The sequence below is a fragment of the Asterias rubens genome, chromosome 11, assembly GCF_902459465.1.
Source record: "Asterias rubens chromosome 11, eAstRub1.3, whole genome shotgun sequence".
Lineage (NCBI taxonomy): Eukaryota > Metazoa > Echinodermata > Asteroidea > Forcipulatida > Asteriidae > Asterias > Asterias rubens.
In genome coordinates this window covers 3708911-3733283 of record NC_047072.1, presented here as the reverse complement: position 1 = coordinate 3733283, position 24373 = coordinate 3708911, and the positions used below count along the sequence as shown (strand labels likewise).

Here is a 24373-nt window from a genome sequence, read left to right as displayed (position 1 = left end):
TGTACTCTGCACAAGGATATGTTCATTAGTTTTATTTACTGTTTTCATGGGGGACTTTTCAAGCCGGGTAAATTCAACCCATAGTGATAGTCAGTGTTTACATGTATTTGTAATGAAAAAGTGTTCAGGAATTTTGGACCAATGTAAACAATGTGTAAAAGGACTAGAATATCAGGTCAAATGTCAATTTTATCAAATGCAACAATACCCATGAAAAATTCATTGTTGTATTTACTGTTTCATGGGGGTCATATACTTATTGTTGTATTTACTGTTTCATGGGGGACACTGAGACACATGGTAACTTTTCGAGCAACATAAATTCAAGCAAAGTCAGTGCGCCTTTGTATAGATGAAAATTTAATGTGTTCAGTATTTTTGGCCTTTTCAAGGTCAAAGGTCATTTGTGAATTTTAAGAAAACATACCTTTACCCAACCAAATCTACAGTGTGTTATATTCACTTATTCATAAGTGAGAGTAGCTGATACATTGTACCTATAAAGTGAATTACTGAGACTAACAAGAGTGCCAAGCTAGGTTTTTTTATTGTAAAACTGGATTTTTGTATTACTTGACACATTTCAAGGTCAAAGGTCAACCCTGGGCATAAGGTTACTCACTAATGTTGCCCTTTTTTTTGGATACTCATTCCACCACTTCATGAAATACATAAAAGCTGATGAAGAAACAAAGTAAACACCAGCAGACAGGAATGTTGCAAATCATATTGTTATTTCAAGATGTTTGAAACTTAAAAGGTCAAAGGTCAATTATTGGAGGTCAAATTGAAAAGAAAAAAAACCTGTGAGTAAAAGTATCTTATGGTCTACCAAATAAATAAAACTTGCAATACAAGATTATTCACAGAAAAATAAGTATACCGAGTTGTTTGTTGAGAGTGGTTTCCAAGTATATTATATAGGATTCCTTCAGTGAGTAAATGACCATTGTATACAATACGTGCAGTTGCTATTGGGTTAAGTGAACCGTATGTACTGTATAATGTTCTGAGGAGCAATAACACAACAACTTGGTACACACAGCTCTACGACCATACAAAGACCATGCCGATCAGCCCGATCTCAAAAAGATATCAAGTCCGGACACAATCGCCATCAAAATCAAGCAATTTGGCAAATAAAAGACTACACACAACTTACTGCTTCTACGCCAAAAGTGTTGCTGACTTGCTGCTTACATCTACAGTAATGCTGACCAAGTGGTTGGTTCTACCTTAGCTGACGGTGCTGCATTTTTAATACATATGACCATAGAGATCTCACCACGCTGCTACCACGCTGCTTGTACGATAATGGCGTTTCCACTAGGCTTTCGCCCCGCTCATATTTGGCTACGATCGGTCTACGTTTATTTTGAACATGTTTGAGTAAGCGTGGGGAGAGAAGGCAGCTTCCTGACCTTGGAGATCCCACCCCGACCAAACCGTCCCCATGGAGATCCTCCCACAATTGGCCCACGATCTCGGCCACTGTTCCATTGTAGTGGAAGCGGCGTCTATGTGTGAACAGGGTATTATTTTGTAAAGTTGGAGAGAATGCTTGTTCCATTAGTAGGTATTCTTATGGACTAAAGCTATTGCATTGTTTCCACTCTCTGATATATTTCATACATAACACTTTGATTGAATCTTGTAATTTGAGACTTTGAATATGTTTTTTACTATGTGTTTGTGTTTTAGCCTTGGTAGAGGATGTATGGGATCCAATGTCTACAATACAGACTAATCGTTTAGTTAGTCTGATCCACAAGCTGGTTGAAGATTACCCAACAGTCACTGGTGATAGCAAGAGCACAAGGGTACAGTCCAACTTATGTAGTCCTGTTCAGTAGTACATGGACTTTCTTTATCTTGTGTGATGCACAATTATTAACTCACATACAACTCTGATCAAGAAATTTGAGTTTCCAACTCCTACTACCCTGGATAGAAAATCGCATTCACTTGTGTCATGGTATTTGCCAAAAAGAGGAACCGAGAATAATGGGTTGCAGACAATTAACACCAGAAACTGAAGAAACACCAATTCTCAAGGCTGTCATACTGCACTATCTTGTACATTTTTAAAACATCTGTCCCAGAACGCACATCAACTAATTTTTCAGTTCAGTTTTTCAGTGTAAACAACAGTTGTCAAAAACGTCAAGCTTTCACATAAGTGTTGTTTAATAAACAAACAATGATGTGCACACAAGGGTTCAACACACAAGTCACTTTATTAAAGAGCAGTTCAAGGATTATCTAAATATTTCAATTGTTACCTTTTTATGGCTGAATAGACATCATAGATACCGGTTAATAACCATTTTACACTTGAAGGTAACATTAAGTCGTAAAGAATTCAAATAAAAAATGCACTTTTCCAGGCGGCTTTTTCAGCCAAGAGTTAAAAACTGCTTACCTGTGATAATGATATGCATAGACCTTATAAATTGCAAATACTCGGGCATGTGTGTTAGGCTTGGAATTAGGTGCATTCTGGTCTAACTATCAAATTTGATCCCTAGCAAGACCAGCCTGCACCTCGTTCAACAGTAAGCGCTTGCCCAATGGGTAGCGAAAAGGACTATTGTTGCCATGGTGTCTTCATTGACCTACATGTAGAAACACGTGGTCAGCATTAACACACATACACATCCACATACATGTCTCTTTTGGGGAGAAAGAAAATCCAGAAGAAACAAATATTACATTAAATTATACAGTAAAATAATCTTTCTGTCTATCCAGGGAATGCTAGATTTTGTCATTGTTGTAAAATGATGCTGAGATGTTAGTTTTTTTTTTGTCCCTTAACAAGCTACATGTACATGTAACATCTCCAAGGAACTATGCTCTGCAGACCCTAGGTGTGCGGACCAGCGACAACAGTGCTATTTATGGTTTTAATGTGAGCAACCGACGATGAGTTTCAGGACTACAGCTATAATGTAGAAGCTAAACATTTTAGAGCATGCTAGAACCTCTCTTTAAGCAATATGTGTATACCTACATGTACATTCTAATTGGCATTCACAAGTTACACCTAAGTTGTATCAAGTTACAAACAGTTGACAAACACATGATCAAAAATAAAGACTAGCTTTTATATTATCTGAACTTGACTAAGAATATGAGGTCATCAATACAATCCTGTAGTTTTTCACAGAAGTAAATAACATACGTTTGTTTTGTTTTTATGCTGGCTTTCCCCCTTTTTCCCCCCTATTTTTATTTGTGTTGGAAAACAAATAAGACTTGCCTTGATCACCGATTACTGTTGGTTGTTTATTTTTCATGACAGGATTTATTGAAAGCCTTGGTTGACAGGATGCGCAGAACACTTGACGAAGATGTTTATATGCCGTTATTTCCCAAAGAGTGAGTTCATTTGCAGTGAAAGTTATAATAAGTACATGGAGACACTGAGAGATGTATTAACTTTAGTTAATGATAAAATAGTTAACAGTTCAAATTTGACTGGTAGCAGTCCCCGTTAGGGCCACTGTAGCACTTGAAAACTGCACGCTTTGTTTGACCATAACTCCTACTTTATGTTACCGAATTCCATATTTTTTATATTGCTAAACTTTGGCACTGTTATCTTATGGGTTGACAAATTATATAATTTTAACCTTGTCACTAGAAAGCGCTGTTAAATAACATGACCACACCAATTGTCATACTTTTACAAGTGGTCAACCTAGAACAGACAGGACAACAACCTTAAAACTGACATGATATAGTGGTCATTTAAGGCTTATCCTCCGTGGACAGTTGGTCAGCTCTATAGATTGTCTAACTCCCAAGGGGCAGTGATTTAGCACAGATTTATCTAGTTTTATGTTGATAACTACTTGGTTTGATTGTTAATATTTTCTTGGTATCTTTTGGATCTCTAGTATGCTTGATAAGTCAGTTGCTGCCAGTAATTTCATGCAAAGACAGTTCTGGTCTAGTGCCAAGGTAAGCTTTTTACTTCCCTGGTCTGCTGAAAACAATTTTAAAACGTTGCACGAGAATCTCAAACCAATTTGACTCTCAAGATTTGCCTGAAAAATATAGCCATGTTACATAACCTGAGACAATGTTACAATGGTCAATGGGTTTGCGGCATAAAACATGGCGTGTCATGGCCGAGCGGTTAAGAGCACCGGATTCATGCTCTGGTGTTTGATCAGCAGAGTGTGGGTTTGAATCCTGGTCATGATACTTGCTACGTAAAATTGGGGAGGTATAGTGCTTTCTGCTCTACCGGCCAGGCTTCTGATTGATGATACCCAAGCCTATACATCCATATGGACTGTAAAGGGGGTAAGCTGTTTCAGCCCTAGTAGTAGGTAGCAGCGTCCTCTGAAATAATTGTAGACCATACCTTGAAAAAAATTACATCCCTGATCTTCAAAATAATGTTAGGTAACCTGTGACACTGTTATGTGAGATAATGTTACGTAACCTGTTACGATGTTACATGACATTACAGATAGTGTTATGTGAGACAATGTAAGGTAACCTATGACACACACTTGGAAAAGAATCAAAGAAACTATTTCTGCATCAGTGATCCATTTAAGAGCAGAGGACCATGCTCATAACATTATCTTCAAACAGACATACAGGCACTTCGTAAAAATCTTCACTTACAAGAATTAAAAGATATTTGAAAGAGTTTATGGCACTTTTAGTGAACTTTGTATTGTATGATTTGTTTTTGATAATGCAGTTGCTAGGTAACCTGTTGCTATGGCATGGCTTGATATCGGAGGTGCATCTTCTAGAGCTGGCTATTGATGGCCTGTTAAACAGGTACATGTTGCTGTCACTACAGAACTCTGATGTCAATGATGGAAGCATCTTTAAATGTCAAAGAGTAAGATGTTTCATTTGTAATGTACTTTAATGGGTCTATATGTATGTTTGGTAATAACTATGAAAACTAATTGCATTAAAAACAATTACTTGGTAAGATGTGCAGCTATGGAAAGTATAATGCTTTTTGGAGAAACTTTACACTTCGCAGTGTTGCGGTAATGGAAAGGGCTATTACTTTTTATCCAGCGATAATTGAATCTGAGGAATATTACCACCGTAATGCTTCTCAGGTAGTGTATTGCAACAGCAGAATATTCTTCTTGCGTGACCAAACCGCTCCAGATTTTTCTAAAACGCTATCATCTTTTGAAATGAAATGTTCACAGGTTAGTATTATGGTATTTATTTACTATAAAATATAGGTTTGAGTTACTAAACGTTTACAATCCCTTTATAACTGTTATGTAACCGTGTGACATCATGAAAGAGCTACAGAGCTTAGGGCCAGTTTCACAAAGAGTTTAAATTCATCTTTAACTGTACCAATTTTTATTGCTAAGCGAAGTGTGATGTCACAATACAAATAACTATGGTGATACTACCAACTCATCTTAGATGAATCTTAGTATAATCATGGAGAAAGGAAGAGAAGGAGCTCGAACGAAGGGACTTCAAAAGCCGAACCCGTGGTACCGCGGTTGTTTAGCGACACCTTGTAATCACTCGCATACCTTATACAAACAATGGGCGACCTGGCGTATTTGAGTTTGCGCGTGCGCACTTGGTTCTTCACTAAACTACGGTGTCGTATGTTGTATGGATATAATAAAGAAAAAAACAACTTTTTTGAGACCTGATAAAATTTGTGTACACTTTCGCCCACCAAATCGCAAAACACAATTGAATACCAACCACCCTCGTGTGCTAATACCCAAATTTTGAACCACCACTAGTGACAGGAAAGTTGCAAAAAATGTAAAAATATGCTATGATATTTCCATGTAAACACCACAAACGCTAAATGAAAGCATGTGTATTTACAATTCTTGTCTCCAATGATTTTAACTTTACACGAAGGCAACAGTGCAGAGTGGCGGTACCACACGTTAGTATAAAGAGATCTAATCGCGCTCACTAATCGGCCGTCCAGCAGGAGGTCTAATCGCGCTCACTAATCGGCCGTCCAGCTGGAGGTCTCCTATCTTTTTCCACTGGTCAGACAGGGGCATTGTCAGGGTATTCTTTTGTTACTCTGCGGTTTTCCGGGTCGTTCGAGCTCCTTCTCTTCCTTCCTCCATGGTATAATAGATGTTAAACTGATTCGAACTGCCCCTAGCAATCTTGGTGGTCTAGTTGGTATGACACTGCTCTAGAATTGCAAAGGCCATGGGGTTTGAATCTCACCTGACTAATATGCCTGTGATTTTGTTTTTCATAGAACTCAGTTAAGTAACGAGTATACAGTGCTAACACACTTCGGTGTATATGGGTAAAAACCAACATGAATATGAATCTTAAGATATTTAAGATGAAGAACTTTAAAAAAAAATATAGTACCCATGAAATTATATTTTAATGTTGACACTTGGGAACAATTTATTCACCGTATGAGGACTCGACAACTTTGGTCAACAAACTACATTACATCACCATTACATACATTTTCAACGATTTATTTTGTTATGCCTGAAACCCCTGTGTTTGTTTGCAACAACCACATTTTGAGTGTTAAATTTTGTATTAAATAAACTATTTGTGAGAGTAAACACGGCAGCTGAAAAGCTTTGTTGTAGTTTAGATTGCTACATGCACAAACCTGTGGCACTATATCTGTGAGTACTGACTCTTATATTCTTATGTTTTGTGTGTTTTAGATTGCTGCTAAATTTCCACCACAATGGTTTAAGGAATTGCAAGGTGATCAGACAATAAGACAACTTGAACCATTCTGCCGTTACTTGAAGCATGCTGCAGATACAATGAAGAAGAGAAGTGCTTTGGGAAATGACATGGAGAAAAGAACAACAAGGTACAGGATTGCAGCTGACTTACTTTTCCAACTAATACCTCGCTTCCACTCATAAATGATAAAAAGAGACAAAAACAGTAGCCCCCAAAAGTCTCCCAAACACAGTGGCCCCTGACACAGTCTCCCAAACACAGTAGCCCCTGATGACACAGTAGCACCTAATGACACAGTAGCCCCTAATGACACAGTAGCCCCTGACACACTAGCCCCTGACAAAGTAGCCCCTGACAAAGTAGCTCCAAACATAGTAGCTCCTGACGCCCGAAACACCGTAGCCACTGAAAAAGTGGCCCCTTACAAAGTAGCCCCCAACAGAGTAGCCCCTGACACAGTAGCCCCAAACACAGTGGCTCCTGACAGTAGCCCCTGACACAGAAGCGCCTGACACAGTAGCCCCTGACACAGTAGCCCCTGACACAGTAGCCCCTGACACAGTAGCCACTGACAGAGCAGCCCCAAACACAGTAGCTCCTGACACAGTAGCCCCTGACACAGTGGCCCCTGACACAGTCTCCCAAACACAGTAGCCCCTGATGACACAGTAGCACCTAATGACACAGTAGCCCCTGACACAGTAGCTCCTGACACAGTAGCCCATGACACAGTAGCACCTGACACAGTAGCCCCTGACACAGTAGCACCTGACACAGTAGCCCCTGACACAGTAGCTCCAGACACAGTAGCCCCTGACAGAGTAGCTCCAGACACAGGAGCCCCTGACACAGTAGCCCCAAACACAGTAGCTCCTGACATAGTAGCCCCTGACTCAATAGCCCAAAACACAGTGGCTCCTGACAGTAGCACCTGACACAGTATCTCCAGACACAGTAGCCCCTGACACAGTAGCACCTGACACAGTAGCTCCAGACACAGTAGCCCCGACACAGTAGCCCCAAACACAGTAGCTCCTGACACAGTAGCCCCTGACACAGTAGCCCCAAACACAGTGGCTCCTGACAGTAGCACCTGACAGAGTAGCCCCTGACGAAGTAGCTCCTGACACAGTATCTCCAGACACAGTAGCCCCTGACACAGTAGCACCTGACACAGTAACCCGTGACACAGTAGCCCCTGACAAAGTAGCCCCTGACACAGTAGCCCCTGACGAAGTAGCCCCTGACACAGTAGCCCCTGACACAGTAGCCCCTGACGAAGTAGCTCCTGACACAGTAGCCCCTGACACAATAGCACCTGACACAGTAGCCCCCGACACAGTAGCCCCCGAGGAAGTAGCCCCTGACACAGTAGCCCCTGATGAAGTAGCCCCTGACACAGTAGCTCCTGACACAGTAGCCCCTGACACAGTAGCACCTGACACAGTAGCCCCTGACACAGTAGCCCCTGACGAAGTAGCCCCTGACACAGTGGCTCCTGACACAGTATTCCCTGACGAAGTAGCCCCTGACACATAAGCCCTCGACACAGTAGCCCCATACACAGTAGTCCCTAACACAGTAACCCCCAACACTAGCCCCAACAGAGTAGCCCATCACAGTAGCTCCAAACACAGTAGCCCCTGACACATATTTGTGTTGATCATTATGTTCTACTTAGTAAACATCTTTCAAACCATTGAGCATGATGAATGCATTTATAATCTGAAATGCCCAATCTGAAGGCAATGTTTCTCTTTTAATGTATGCTTAAAAATTGATCCTGAAGACTTACAAATGTGGGCAATAATTAAAACTTTGTTTTTGCTTGCAGTTTTGCTTTAAGTGTTTGAATCAATTTCAAAATGCTACATAAATAAAAACAGCACCACAAAGAAAATTCAATCACAAGAAAACGTAGCGAACAAATTAGAACTTAAGTTACAATTAAACAAAAATTAGGGCTGAACTCCAAAGTGCCCAGTCATTTTCCCTTGTGTTTTTTAATGTTTCGTTTTATTGACAAATTAGGGGTTGACTCAATCAAGGGGCCACTGTGTCAAGGGTTAATGACCAGTATCCTTATATGGAAATCTTGACTAATTAGTTTGTTGTTTTTGTTGATTCTACAGAACTGGAGTAAAGGTGGTGCTAAAGATATTGGTTACCATACATGCCATGGACCACGCCTTGAATATCTCAGAAGGATTCAGCCTGAAAGAATTGGCAGAATAAATTCCTTTCAATTTGGAAGGAGTGGTCTCATTATTTGTCCAGTTCAAATAAGAGTTCATAGTTACACAGTGTATCTGTAAACTACTTGATTAAAGTATTTTAGGGTTTTTGTTTTCTTCAAATTTTCAAATTCTAAAGCCTGTTTCACACAAGATCTCAAAATGATTGGTCGCTTGCTACGATGTACCATCGGTGTAATGAAATTGCAAATTTGCGTTGTGTGAAATGAATCTGTGTGATAATGTTGCCACCGACCCGCGTTAAAAGCAACCGGGATAAAGACCTCAAAAAATCGCATCCTTGTTTAGAATCGCCGAGATCAGTCGTGTGAAACGACATCCAGCATGATTACCAAGGTGCCTGGTGATCGCACAACGTTCATGCATGCACAAACCATAGAGTTTCCTTTCTCCATGCACAAACTATCAAGCAGAACACGACATCACCCCGATGGAGAATGGTTCTTTGTTTGTTTGAGCTTCCCATCAAAATGGCGCAAATTTGTGTGCAAATTTATATATCAATCTATTCAATTGAATGCACAAGTGGTTTGTTTTAGCCATGCCACATCGGCATTCAATATAGCATAGAAGGTGCAACTACAGATTGCTACCAGATTGTCACTTTCGTTTCCGTTTTCCAACAAGCAATTTCGCAAAATAAGCAGACAAAATCAATATGCACAATGATTTGGTTTATTTCTTTATTCTTTGTTACCTTGTGGTGTATTTTTTATACTTAACTCTTGATGGTTCTTTCTTAAGTGGCTTAACTTAGGGTCAACACAAGGTATTGGTCAATTGGGAGTGATTGTTTTTGTCAGGTTGATTTATTCTGCATTCATAAATACCTCAGACAGTTTCACTTTTCCTATTGGTGGAGAGTGCATCACGTGGGTGTGGTTAAACCTTTGTTTATGACCAGTAAAAAGTGTTTAAATATGGGCGTGACACGCGAGCTTGTATGCACCTGTGGTTATAAGACAGTTTCTTCATTCCTATTGGTCGAGAGTAACGGCCGATACAGCTGTGCCACATCACGCGATGCGCATAGCATTCCCTTATAAGGAGTTGTTTACCCGAGGGCGGCGCAGGGCCTTACCATTTCATAGCTGGAGGGGTGTTTTGTTGAAAGAAATCATTGAACAATTAAAATGTTTGCATTTATTTTACTTTTTTACAAAAAGTTTTGATGTTTTTTGACCGAAAAAGGTTTTTATGAATGGGAATCAAAGTGTGTTGAATCGGTTTTCAACTAGTGGTTTAAACCCGCCGAGGCCTGGATCTTGATTATTTACCTCGATTTCGTCTCGGTAAAATTATTCAGAACCAGGCCTCGTTGGGATTAAACCACTAGTTGAAAACCTCTTCACCACATATTGATTCCCTTATTAATTAACCATCTGTTGGCATTTTGCATTCCAAACATCTGGGCATGTATGTTTGGCTATGGGCATAACACTGCAGACTTCGCTTGGCCCCAGCATCCTGCAGGTCTATTCAAGACCACTGGGATGGGCTAATCAGCTTGCACAGGAAGACGTCATGCGTGCAGTGTGAGTGATTCGAGTGTGATGCATTATGGGACTGAGCATTAACCAATGAGCATGCTTGATATGTTTGCCCATCCTAGCGCCTTTAGGTTTTAAGTCAAGGCGCTGGGGCTGAGCGAAACTGCAGTCATTCTTCAGACATTCTTCACTTTGTAGTTGTATTTATAGCAAACATCGTTGAAGAATATCAAGAAAGTGACTCTTATACCATTTTATCCCTTTTAAAAATGTAAAGGAGATGCCAGGTTCATTATAGATTACCCAAGTGTCAACTTAGCTGCACAATTCCCTCAAGTGCCAGCCCCAAAACGGGTTATCAATGACCAAAATGCTAAAAGCTACTGTGAATTGTATGCTGTGAATGTATTTGAACATTAAATGAAAGGTACAGTAAAGGTTGGTAATCGTTGGTCGATACTATAAAGCATTTTGAGAAACATTCCACTTCAAATTAATGTGGTTATGTAAAAGGGTATTGGTTTTTATGCCCCCCAATTTGAATCCGAGTACTGTTACTGTGTACTGTTACCTATTAGGGATGGTTACTGTGTACTGTTACCTATTAGGGATGGTTACTGTGTACTGTTACCTATTAGGGATGGTTCTGAATCCGAGTACTGTTACTGTGTACTGTTACCTATTAGGGATGGTTACTGTGTACTGTTACCTATTAGGGATGGTTCTTCCTGCAGGGACATATTTGAATCCGAGTACTGTTACTGTGTACTGTTACCTATTAGGGATGGTTACTGTGTACTGTTACCTATTAGGGATGGTTCTTCCTGCAGGGACATATTTGAATCCGAGTACTGTTACTGTGTACTGTTACCTATTAGGGATGGTTACTGTGTACTGTTACCTATTAGGGATGGTTACTGTGTACTGTTACCTATTAGGGATGGTTACTGTGTACTGTTACCTATTAGGGATGGTTACTGTGTACTGTTACCTATTAGGGATGGTTACTGTGTACTGTTACCTATTAGGGATGGTTACTGTGTACTGTTACCTATTGGGGATGGTTACTGTGTACTGTTACCTATTAGGGATGGTTACTGTGTACTGTTACCTATTAGGGATGGTTACTGTGTACTGTTACCTATTGGGGATGGTTACTGTGTACTGTTACCTATTGGGGATGGTTACTGTGTACTGTTACCTATTGGGGATGGTTACTGTGTACTGTTACCTATTGGGGATGGTTACTGTGTACTGTTACCTATTAGGGATGGTTACTGTGTACTGTTACCTATTAGGGATGGTTACTGTGTACTGTTACCTATTAGGGATGGTTACTGTGTACTGTTACCTATCGGGGATGGTTACTGTGTACTGTTACCTATCGGGGATGGTTACTGTGTACTGTTACCTATTGGGGATGGTTACTGTGTACTGTTACCTATTGGGGATGGTTACTGTGTACTGTTACCTATTAGGGATGGTTACTGTGTACTGTTACCTATTAGGGATGGTTACTGTGTACTGTTACCTATTAGGGATGGTTACTGTGTACTGTTGCCTATTAGGGATGGTTACTGTGTACTGTTACCTATTAGGGATGGTTACTGTGTACTGTTACCTATTAGGGATGGTTACTGTGTACTGTTACCTATTAGGGATGGTTACTGTGTACTGTTACCTATTAGGGATGGTTACTGTGTACTGTTACCTATTAGGGATGGTTACTGTGTACTGTTACCTATTAGGGATGGTTACTGTGTACTGTTACCTATTAGGGATGGTTACTGTGTACTGTTACCTATTAGGGATGGTTACTGTGTACTGTTACCTATTAGGGATGGTTACTGTGTACTGTTACCTATTAGGGATGGTTACTGTGTACTGTTACCTATTAGGGATGGTTACTGTGTACTGTTACCTATTAGGGATGGTTACTGTGTACTGTTACCTATTAGGGATGGTTACTGTGTACTGTTACCTATTAGGGATGGTTACTGTGTACTGTTACCTATTAGGGATGGTTACTGTGTACTGTTACCTATTAGGGATGGTTACTGTGTACTGTTACCTATTAGGGATGGTTACTGTGTACTGTTACCTATTAGGGATGGTTACTGTGTACTGTTACCTATTAGGGATGGTTACTGTGTACTGTTACCTATTAGGGATGGTTACTGTGTACTGTTACCTATTAGGGATGGTTACTGTGTACTGTTACCTATTAGGGATGGTTACTGTGTACTGTTACCTATTAGGGATGGTTACTGTGTACTGTTACCTATTAGGGATGGTTACTGTGTACTGTTACCTATTAGGGATGGTTACTGTGTACTGTTACCTATTAGGGATGGTTACTGTGTACTGTTACCTATTAGGGATGGTTACTGTGTACTGTTACCTATTAGGGATGGTTACTGTGTACTGTTACCTATTAGGGATGGTTACTGTGTACTGTTACCTATTAGGGATGGTTACTGTGTACTGTTTACCTATTAGGGATGGTTACTGTGTACTGTTGCCTATTAGGGATGGTTACTGTGTACTGTTACCTATTAGGGATGGTTACTGTGTACTGTTACCTATTAGGGATGGTTACTGTGTACTGTTACCTATTAGGGATGGTTACTGTGTACTGTTACCTATTAGGGATGGTTACTGTGTACTGTTACCTATTAGGGATGGTTCTTCCTGCAGGGACATATTCGCTCTGTAAGTCAGGCAAATAAATCTGCCATCCTTGATGCTTCTCCCAACATTGACCCAAAAGACTCCCTTCACATGACTTTTTAACAATAAAACCAAGAAACAACCATTGAGACAAAAAAATGGCCAAACTTGAAGATAAAATTAATCAGTTTTAATAGTGCTTTACAACTTAAAAATAATGTACATATGTATTTCAACAGTGTACTTAAATAAAACGATAACTAATCAACAATGATAATTTTGTGTTATCCCAAACATGTTTTTACATTGTGCGTTTGTAACAATTACATGTACCATATAAATAATTTTAAAAAAACAACTGAACATCAGATTTGTACTACTGGATAACAATGGTATTATTTTCATCGCACAGACTGGTTTATACTCGCTTCAGAAGGGCTATCCAGAGTTGCGTGAAACTAAATTTGACACTTGTCTAAAAAAAGTGGTTAAGATGTCGATCATGTCATAAGCTGAACCTATTATGTCAGTTTAATGTATGGTAATTACAAGAATGTATGTTAGAATCGTACAATTCACCAGGGCACCATGGTGGCCCACAAGCGGGAAGTAGAAATTCAGACGTCTCTTGTTGAGAAAAGTAATACAAGAAATGATGGATGATGATTGTATTTTTATCTCCAGTTTAAAGCCATTGGACCCTTTCGGTTCAGAAAAAAAAATTAAAGTTCACCGATTTACAAATAACTTACAGGGTTTACAGAAGGCAATGGTGAAAGACTTCTCTTGAAATATTATTCCATGAAATGCTTTACTTTTTGAGAAAACAGTAAAACAATATAAATTCTCGTTAACGAGAATTACGGATTTATTTTAAACACATGTCATGACACGGCGAAACGCGCGGAAACAAGGGTGGGTTTTTCCGTTGTTTTCTCCCGACTCCGATGACCGATTGAGCCTAAATTTTCACAGGCTTGTTATTTGATATAGAAGTTGTGGTACACAAAGTGTGGGCCTTGGACAACACTGTTTAGGGTCCAATGGCTTTAATACAATAAGTTTGGATTGACCAATTATAGTCGCCCAAGTTACACTTGGTTTTGGTGTTCTTTTGGAGCGCCTAGTGTCTGAAATGGGTGTAGTCACATATGAACAAGCATTTTCATTTAAGACTAAACAAGTTTTGCTTTATCTCAAAGTCAGGGGGCAAGCTCCACAGATCAACCTCAACATGAGCAAAGCTGGACACATTCATTAGTGTGCAGTGTTTCAATTAAAGGTCTCGTTGCAACCAGGCAACATATTACCCAAAACAATTTCTGAGGAATTTGAGCTTTCAATGATGATAAAACAAGTCAGTAAAGCAGACATTTTTCTGAGTTCATGTTTGAATTGCTGAAAAGTCATATTCCTAAACGTTGTCTCTGCAACCAAAGGAGCCATTAGGGGCAATTCGTTAATAGTCAATGTTAAAAAAATTTCAGTTATTAAAACAAAAATGTTTTGACCCACAACCCACAACAAATTTCGATTTTTAAGTAAGGCAATAATAGGGTAGCGACTGCTGTTTAAAACTGGAAGGGTTGTGGTGATACAGGCCCGAGCCAAAGGCCAGGGTCTTTACCGCACGCCCACGACCCTGCACTCTTTTATTCCCATTCATGAATGCCTTTTATGTTAAAAGGCGTAATAAAAGTAAGAAACTCTGTAAAACCTATTCGTTTTTCGTTGTCCTTTCCTTGAGCTCTGTACGTGTCTTGCATTTTTATGAGACAGTTTTCAGATATGCACGTAGTAGCAGTAGTATGCATCCTCGTATCCATGAGCCAAAATGGACCGGCGTCCCTGGGAACGAGGTTGTGGGCTAATTTTGTTACATTGACTATTATGAATGGCCCCCAATGTCACATTATTGAGGACTCGTACTGTAGGAATAAAATGCTGCTCATTGAAATGTCACATGTCAAAATAATGTGGGACCTTCAAGGCCAAGTTCAGTTTGTGATCAAACAGAATCCTTATGCAAATGGAAGGAATCAAATTACAAGTTTGTAACCTCGGGTTAAATTGTTTTGGTCAAAATCCCAAAAATGGTTTCAGTTTCATACTAAGAATGCCTTGTTCAGACGATGTAAAATAAATTCCTCTGATTCAACTCTAAGTTCCTTTTCAAACCACAGGCAGGACACCTTTAGTTATTTAGAAGATGTGTACTTTATGGGCTTCAAACAGAAGGGGATGTTGGCTTCCAATATTATGTATGTACATGTTTTGCAATCTTCTATGTTAGGACTTGCACTTGTAGCTGATGATTGCAAAGCGATGGTTACTCCCATTAGATGGCCTCTTATCTGTCAGCAATGTTCTCCAGATTGGCTGAAAGATATTCAACATAATTGGTTAATACAGTAAATATGTAGTCTTTTTAACAATTTGTACAGGTGCATCATCCCAGTTTGGAAAACTATGTTTAACAAATTGACAAAAATGCTAAACTGTCGCTGGAAAACTATTAAAAAGGAATACAACATATGGAAAAATGTGCGTGCAATTGCTCAGCGACGCCTTAACTGTAGCCTTCAACACATGAAACCTTGGAGCAAACCGAGCTCTTTTGCCAAACTTTTTGCTGTTCATGAAAGGTGGTTGGGTATTTTAATCCACCTCGCCCAGCATTTTTAACTGCAAATGATTCTCTTTCCAGCAGTGATAATAATTATCAAATTATTTAAACCCAAGCCAACAGGGCTCTTTATGATTTAAATGTTGGTACCGGTACGTGTATAAAGGCCAAAATAGCCCCTTTCCTTTACAATACAATACAATGGGCTTTTAATAGTGCCTTGCCAATAATACAACAAATGAACAAATGCAATTTACAAAAAAACTAAGGAACAAAAGCTCAGGGTCATCAGAACAGTCTTGGATAAATGTGATTCGCTGGTTACAGAGGAAAATGACAAAATCAAAGAGCAACACATCCGCGATTCTCTCTACTTATGTGGATATCCCCCATAGACAGTAAATAGAGTCGAAGCCCAAATCCAGGAAAAAGAGCCAAAAACAATGACAAAACAACCAAAGACGACACCAATCGCACCAAGGGGATGGTTGTCATACCATACATACATGGACTCTCGGACTGGGTTTCTAGGGTGTTTAAAAAAACATGGTTTCCCATCTGCTTTTAGACCACACCGCACTCTAGTCAAATGTTCACCCCAGCCCCAAGGACAAGTTACAACCTCTACAACAAGGCCATTTAGGAAATTCCTTGCCCTGCTTGCCCCAAAACCTACATCGGTCAAACAGGCAAAGAAGTTGAAAGTTTGAAAGTTGACCCTACACCCGGTCTGTACTCCATAGAGTTGTATATAAGAACTAGAGGGCGCACTGGCCTATATACGCGCTCAGATTATAAGTTGAACAAACAGGCATTGCTTAGCGTGTGTTTGTGCGGCCATTTTGTACGTTGACAAAACAGCATCGGTCAGCGTTCAATAAACACAAACTCCAACGTATTCTTCATACTTGACGCGCGTGCAGAATGGCGCGCGTGTCTCCTTGCGGTCTCGTCACGTTTGTGCAAGAAGCATCACCAGTGCGCCCTTTAGTTCTTATATATATCTCTATGGTCTACTCGCTCTTCCTCCATTACCAAGCAACACAAGTCGGCCATTACTGACAATGTTGCAGCCACCAGCCACACTATCAAATGGGACAATGCCTTGGTAATTGACACAGAACCTTACAAAACCACTAGATGGCTAAGGGAGGCTCAGGCCATCTGGATCAGACGCAGGGGGGAGAACACTCTCAACAAAGACGACGGGGCTTACGAGCTCCAGAACATTTATGACCAATTAGTCCAAACCACGCCTACAACACTCTCTGTCCACCAAAAAAGGGAATAAAAGGCAGGTGTTGACAACAGCGTTCCACGCACACATACAGGTCAAATCTTATGTGCTCAAGTTCAGCTCAAAGTTTTCCACATGCATGCAGTGCATACACTTCTTGTGTTTTTCTAAAGAGCCTTGTCTATAATCAACTTCTGTTAAGACAAACTGACTGTTCTCTGAAAGTGCATAGTACCAATCTGATTCATTAAAACAAACGTGGGACATTTTGTGAACAATAAAACCCACACGTTCCACATCTTTGTCCAAGAATTTTAAAGACAATGCCAGAAAAAACATATAAGTAACCTGTATAAAGGTGAGGTAGTGTTTTGAATAAAATGTCAAATTTGCCGTAGCTTGTAATGGGACATTGTCAAGTATAAGATTATATGTGATAACAAAATCGGTGTACAACCCCAATGGGAATAGGGCCGGTAACAAAAATAAGAAAACAAGTAAAATACAAAATCTGGACGATAACAATAAGCTAATCGGTTTAAACTCCCAATAAACAACAGGGCCCAATTTCATAAAGCCTGTAGGCACACACATTTGCTTAGCAAGAAATTACTTCCTTAATAAAAAAAGGATTTCCAACCAAATTTTCATGTGATTTTCAGGATAAGCATACAACAGCTGAATGCCAGTGCAAGCCATGTTAGCACAGCCAATTGGGCTGCAATCACGGGCAAAATTTTGATGCACGGCTTGGTTGAAGCCGTGCTGTCTAATAATTTCAGTGACAAATTACTTACAAACATTATTATTATTCTTTGTTGTTAAAAAGTTTTAAAACAGTAGTGAGTAAAATTAAATTTGGTTTTACCAGATTTCCTTCTTCTTTTTGAACCAAAATTTCAACGCTACAACCTTAAACAAATCACTTGAAGTTGTCGCTGACCATATTGCGACCACACAAAAACAAAAACACAATGCACAAACCACTTGTTAGACAATGCACGTGCAGTACACAACGCATGAGCGAGGCATATACATGTACAGACCTCGTTTTAACTGTCAGTCGTCGTCATCGACCGTCATCAACGGTCAACATGAACTCCATACACGCGTGGTATGATAGCGGCGAATTCACACGCGTTTTCGTTCAGATTATTTTAGGTACTAATCTCATCTCCACGATCTTATACATAAACCATCGCGCTCTGGATTTTTCTACTATGACATCAGTATCGGCAAATGATTGACAGGCGGTGCGGTGCAACAAAGTGCAATGCACCTTATACTGCATACATTCTGCAGTTGCTTTGTAGATTAGTTCCGTAGCTTTTCCAACTCGACGGCGGCAAACATGACGATCTTTTTTCCTGCTAAAAACTCAAGGGCAGGTCGTTTGTTCGTTGGACATAGAGTTTGTTTGAAACATCAAGACTTTTTGGGATTTCATTGTGTGCATCTCTTGTTTTTTTTTAAATATAATGCAGTTGACAAAACTATGGTTTTCCTCTCGAAAGTTTGAGCAGCTATTATCCGTAAAACAGCATAGCTAAGCAACAATAGTTGTGACGATCGTCGTTCGTGTTCAACAAGTGGTTCATGATGTTTCTTTTAAAATCTCAAGTCGATTTTGCTGTTTTCTCCTTACTAAAACCTCCCTGAATTTTATTTTGTCAATGCACGTACGTCTGTTTTGCCCAGTGGATTATTTAATGGCACTGTCTTATAACTGTTTGTTCTTTATTCTCCAAAGGCCGTTTACAACTTGCCTTTGACCTACATTGTAGTTTCAAAAATGTAAACGTTATGAAATCTAAACAAATACTTAGGAAAATATTAAATTAAGCAAACAATTAAAATTAAGCAAACAATTACGGTACATATAAATCACTCTTGACATTTTGATTGGTTGCAAATACTTGTGTGAATCATTATTTTACACTAACTAGTTGATTTGTTTAAAATAAATACAAACAGACAAATGATTATCAGCTTCTTGACCTTAGGCCTATGGTCTGAAACCGAATGGACAAGAACGAATAGAAAATTATCATTGGTAAATGATTACTCTTAATTTCTTCAATAAAGAATATTTAAAAATGACCTCTTCATTTTAGTCTTTAAACAAAAATCTGTATCAAGAGTATAACATACCCCGAAAATATCTTGTGGACAGCAAACTGATACTGCATTATTTTATACTAAATGGGTCCAAGCTTCATAGTTTAAGTAACTGCTCTGAAATGGCCTTAGAATGCACCAGAAAACAATTTATAGAGTATAATATTGTGATTTTTTCAAAAAGTTCAAATACAAACCTTGTCAAACCATGGAGGTAGAAATAGCTCCATGGTCAAACTGGCATGTGACTTAAGTGACACAAAAACGAAGGATTTACTTATTGTAAATTGAACTACATGTATGCAAGCCTTTATTGAAAAGCACAAATCAAGTAGACTTGGTTGTAATCTGTTTAAAATGATTCATGTGTTATTTGCATCTTCTTTGTAACGATGTTTGATCATTATTGCAAAAATAGTGGAGGTCTTTCAACTTTACAATAAAGCCTCTGATTTTCTACTTAAATAAAAAACAATAAAGTAAATCAAAATAGTTTACTTGAACCAGAGAAATAGGCACAAGTAATGGTTCAGAAACCACCAGAGCTTCCACCTACAGTAGCCAGAGCTTCCAGCGGCAGATTTGACGAAACGCTAGGATTAATCCTATCTCGAGTTAGGATAGGTTAAATGCGTCCTACCTCTTGAGACAGGGAACTTAACTCGTCCTAAGTCCTAAGACTAATCCTAAGTTAGGATGAGTTTGGTGAAATCGACGGCAGGGCCCTTAAGAGGGCACTGGACACTGGCCAAGACAGACTTCGCGCTGAGCGCTCATGTTGTGTGCTACGCACACAATGTTTCTATTTTTGTGGGTAGTGATTTTAGGTTGCACTCCCACTTTTTCAGTTTGCACTCCCACTTTCCAAATTCCTGGCTAAGACACTGTAACAAGCAAAATGCAACATCTAAAATTTGGTTGGTAATCTTGTTTTTTTTTTATCAAGAAAGAAACTTCATGCTAAGCAAATTTGTGTGCTTACATGCTTTATGAAAATGGGCCCTGATGAGTAGACCCCACAAGGCAATCTTAATAGAACCAATAATAAATTCTTTAGAACGGGACAATAGATTGGCCAATGCAGGTGACTTGACTATATAGACATGATAATGAGCCTAACCTGTTATGGTAGTAATGATGTTTTCCACATACTCTTCAGTGTTGAGATTTGGTCGATGAGTTGGGGAGATGTCAAGTTGGTAGTCTGGTCCATATTCAAGGAAATGCTGTCAGTACAAGAATACATTCAAGTTAAATACAAATACTAGTCTTAACTTCATCTTCACTTTCACATCTATTACTCATGTCCAAACTTATTGCTGTCTAAATCCATCAAGGATAGTATGATTTAGGCTTTCATACAAAGTTAATTAAGATGTGAAAATAAGACAATGTTAGATAATGAAATGTGCCTTCTGTCTGCTGTTTTGTTGTTTTGTCACACCATTTTTTAGTAGAATTAATTATATTTCAATGTGCAATTTTCAATGTGTAAACTTAGGGGAGTGGCTAAACTATTCCACATATTTTTTTATTTTTTATTACCAATTTGCCTCCTATTAATTTTCAATTTTTAAATTTATGTAAAATTGTTGTAATTCAGCCTTTGTGCTGCGAGGACAGTTGTAATAAACCATTTAATCTATCTATCTACATGTATCTATCTATCTGTATCTGTATCTGTACATGTATCTGTCGATACTGTAACAAACTCCTACAGTTGCAGGTGTGGTGTGGCAAATAGACAAAATTTAGTGGTGAGCTCCCCTTAACGACATTGGTCATTTGGATTTTATCTACCCAAGTCTTGAACATGTTGAATGAGTCTATTGATACAATAACATAGTAAAATTAAACAATAGTGCATGCTCCACTGTAGTGCATGTTCAGATGATCGCTATGTGTCTATAACTTTACATTGAAAATGTTATAAAAAGGCCATTGAAGACTTTGAATGGGCGCCATCATTAAGTTGTAATAATGAGTTGGGTATGTCTGTAAACTGGATGAACAAGCTACAAATGGATCCAGTCTGTGTGCTCTTGTACATGTACTGTACATCAGAATGACGCCCGACTGCACTACGTCTACAACGTCCAACTTCTCATTTCAAGTACGTTGCCACTCCGTCCAATAGACCGATTGCGCTACCAACGTCACATGAGCTGAGATTGGTATTACACATCAACAAATCAATGTGAGTTTAAAAGACATGATTATTGTTGCATTTGATTGTACAGTCGAGACTTTTCTTTCTCGAAATCACTGAAGCATATTCTGGAGTTTGTAACATGAGACCTTACTGGTGGCTGAACAAAGTTCCACCAACTAGGAAATTCTATGAGAATGTTCAAACAATATCATGTGTTATTGTATACGCGCCGGAGAGTGTGGTTTTTACATTGCCTTCATTGTAATGATTTTGCTGCCATTATTTTCAATAAAAATCTCCTGAAGAAGCTTTGAATTCCTTTATTTTCACCTCAAATAATTTGATTAGAGGGGGTAGCTGTCAGCTAGAGTCGGAGAACTTTGCAGTCTCACAAACCTCAGTAATTTGCGTAGTCTAACCACACGCTCAAAGAAAACCTCTTTTGTAGTAGAATACTGGATTTATCAAACGGAAAATGTGATTGAAATCAATGTCACAACATTCAACTTTATTAAAAGGGGTTCGTTTTGAGTAAAAGACACTGGACACTATTGGTAATTGTCAAAGAACAGTATTCTCACTTGGTGTATCTCAACATATGCATAAAATAACAAACCTGTGAAAATTTGAGCTCAATGGACCGATTGCGCTCCGTGCGTCACGAGACCTATAGTGGGTACATGACTGCTTGGATTCCTATGTCAGCCAATATGAGAGTACAGTCAGTGACATCTTGGATAAATACGCACCTTGGAAAACGAGATCAGTCAAGGTCCGAACTGAAGTCTCCTGGTTCAATGATGATATTCGTACAGCGAGAAAGATCTGTCGTCAACTGGAGCGGAAGTGGCGGAAAAATGGCAAATTGGCAATACAACGACAAGAATATCGCAACCAATGTAAAGTAGTTAGGAATTTGATCAACCAGGCAAAGATCATCCATTATTCATCTCAAGTACAAGAATCCTCAGGAGATCAAAAGAAGCTCTTCAAGATAATTGGTAAGTTGTTGCTCAAACCCAAAACCCCTGTCCTTCCATCCACCTACAATAACCAGGACTTAGCAAATGAGTTCCAGAAATTCTTTGTCACCAAGATTTCAGACATCCGCTCATCATTTTCATCAGTCCCTTACAACGTGCCGCAGTAATTGCCACATCTTCAACCAGAGTGTAGACTATCTGTGTTTGAGCCTGCCACTGTTGCTGAGATTCAAAGGGTTATTATGAAATCTCCTTCAAAATCCTGTGAGCTGGATCCAGTATCAACATCCATGATAAAGCAAAACATTGATATATTTGTACCCTACATCACTAAGCTTGTAAACGAATCTCTCAGTTCCGGTTGTTTCCCCGATAGCCTCAAAGTTTCCTACATCAGGCCGCTCATCAAGAAACCAAACCTGGACAAGGAGATATTCAAAAACTACAGACCGGTTGCAAACTTAAAATATCTTGGAAAAGTCATCGAACGAGTAGTGTCATCACGTATTTCTGATCACATTCATACTTTCAACCTGTCCGACAGGTTCCAGTCAGCATACAAGCCTTTCCATGGGACCGAGGCTGCACTAGTCCGTGTGAGCAACGATATTCTCTCTTCTATGGACAATGGTAACCTTACAGCACTAGTCCTGCTAGACTTGAGTGCTGCTTTTGACACTGTTGATCATAACATCCTTCTCTCTCGGCTCCAGAATCACCTTGGCATAGAGGACACAGCCCTAGCATGGTGCAAATCGTATCTCCACCCTGTTGTTTTGAACTAAACTGCGCCAATAAAGTATCTTAACACTTACAAATGGTCAGATATATCGGAACCTGAAACAGTATGCCAAAAAATAATTATTTATTTCGAGTCACCGTTAATTTCTGCACATTTTGACACATCTTGTGTTGCGCTACGATGTTGTTTGGTGGATTTACGGGCACTTGAATTTCAAAAGTTGCAAAAGCCCCTATTCAAGCTAAATTGTTGTATTGTGACGAGTAAGATCGGCGTTTCTTTTGCTCGCCTTTTATAAATGATGTTTTTTTGGTCGCGTTTTGGATAAATCGGTTGCGATGAACATACTCACCAATAACTGTCAGTAACCAAGCCAAGGGGTCAAAGATGGGAGGCATACAACAATGGTAAGACAGGGAAAGGTGTTTCAAGATAACAGGAAAGATGGCTCAAACGACCAAACAGGAAAGAGGACGGAACGTTGGTTTGATAGAAGCCGGTACGTCGATGCGACGGTCAGTAAATGGTGGAATCGCTACCAAGCTCAGGGAAATGTGGACGACCTGCCAAGGAGTGGCCGTCCGAGGGTGACTCTGCAGCAGAAGAAGAAAGTGAACAAGTCCATAAAGCCTGACACCACTCTCGAGGGGTTTGCGACGCATCCTGATCAGGAAATGGCAGGGGATTGACCAGGGACAGATCAGAGGTCTCATTGAGAGTATGAGAAGACGACCCTTTGCCGTTCAGGACAATGATGGAGGACACACCAAGAATGGAGGACAGGATAACAGCAGTTTTAGAGTTAAAGATACGGCAATTAATTTCATGGTCATGTAAACGAAACGAGTTTGTGTCTTTTGTCTTGATTTTGTCTGAGTGTGATGCTTATGTGAGTTCCCTTTTGGAATTGGGGTGAATAGGGGCTTTTGCAACTTTTGAAATTCGACCTTAAGCCACTCAAGTGTCCTTAAATCCACCAAACAACATCGTAGCGCAACACAAGATGTGTCAAAACGTGCAGAAATTAACGGTGAATAGAAACGAACAATTAAATTTTTGTATACTATTTCAGGTTCTGATAAATCTGACCATTTGTAAGTGTTTAGATACTTTATTGGCGCAGTTTACTCTGTGCCACAGGGGTCGGTACTCGGCCCGCAGTGGTTTACGCTGTACACTTTACCGATTCGTGACATCATCCTCAAATTTAATCTGAATTACCATGTGTACGCAGACGACACTCAGCTATACATCACGTTTAAATCTTCTCAAGAAAACGCCAATGCATCTATTGCAAGACTTCAGAAATGCATCCAAGAGATTTGACGTTGGACACAACAAAACTTCCTGAAGTTAAATGATGATACATGTGTAAGACAGAGTTCC

The 24373-nt window shown here is 39.4% G+C and overlaps 2 protein-coding genes and 1 long non-coding RNA gene across 5 annotated transcripts in view; 1 reads left to right on the top strand and 2 right to left on the bottom strand.

Moving 5' to 3' along the window:
* LOC117297006 (PAX3- and PAX7-binding protein 1-like) overlaps positions 1 to 9856 on the top strand; it is a 47658-nt gene extending 37802 nt beyond the window's left edge. Inside the window, exons 12-17 of the mRNA XM_033780123.1 lie at positions 1702 to 1820; positions 3305 to 3381; positions 3903 to 3966; positions 4724 to 4870; positions 6687 to 6841; positions 8847 to 9856. Coding sequence (XP_033636014.1) covers positions 1702 to 1820; positions 3305 to 3381; positions 3903 to 3966; positions 4724 to 4870; positions 6687 to 6841; positions 8847 to 8949 — 665 coding nt within the window. The 3' untranslated portion in view covers positions 8950 to 9856. The remainder of the gene's footprint in view (positions 1 to 1701; positions 1821 to 3304; positions 3382 to 3902; positions 3967 to 4723; positions 4871 to 6686; positions 6842 to 8846) is intronic.
* Positions 9857 to 10166: 310 nt separating this feature from the next.
* LOC117296269 lies at positions 10167 to 13886 on the bottom strand. Of its 2 annotated transcripts, none has more exons than XR_004519736.1 (3): positions 13102 to 13886; positions 11091 to 11264; positions 10167 to 11030 (listed from the first exon to the last, which is right to left on the bottom strand). It is a non-coding gene; the product is annotated as an uncharacterized LOC117296269 (long non-coding RNA). The 2 variants fall into 2 exon arrangements; XR_004519735.1 differs by having other exon boundaries at positions 11091 to 11360; positions 13132 to 13886.
* A 224-nt stretch (positions 13887 to 14110) lies between these two features.
* The window catches only part of LOC117296424 (histone deacetylase 8-like), a 37615-nt gene continuing 27352 nt past the window's right edge, over positions 14111 to 24373 (bottom strand). For both annotated transcript variants that reach the window (XM_033779333.1, XM_033779334.1), the window contains exons 9-10: positions 20231 to 20336; positions 14111 to 15508 (exon numbers count right to left, since the gene is read on the bottom strand). In XM_033779333.1, coding sequence (XP_033635224.1) covers positions 15480 to 15508; positions 20231 to 20336 — 135 coding nt within the window. In that variant the 3' untranslated portion in view covers positions 14111 to 15479. The remainder of the gene's footprint in view (positions 15509 to 20230; positions 20337 to 24373) is intronic.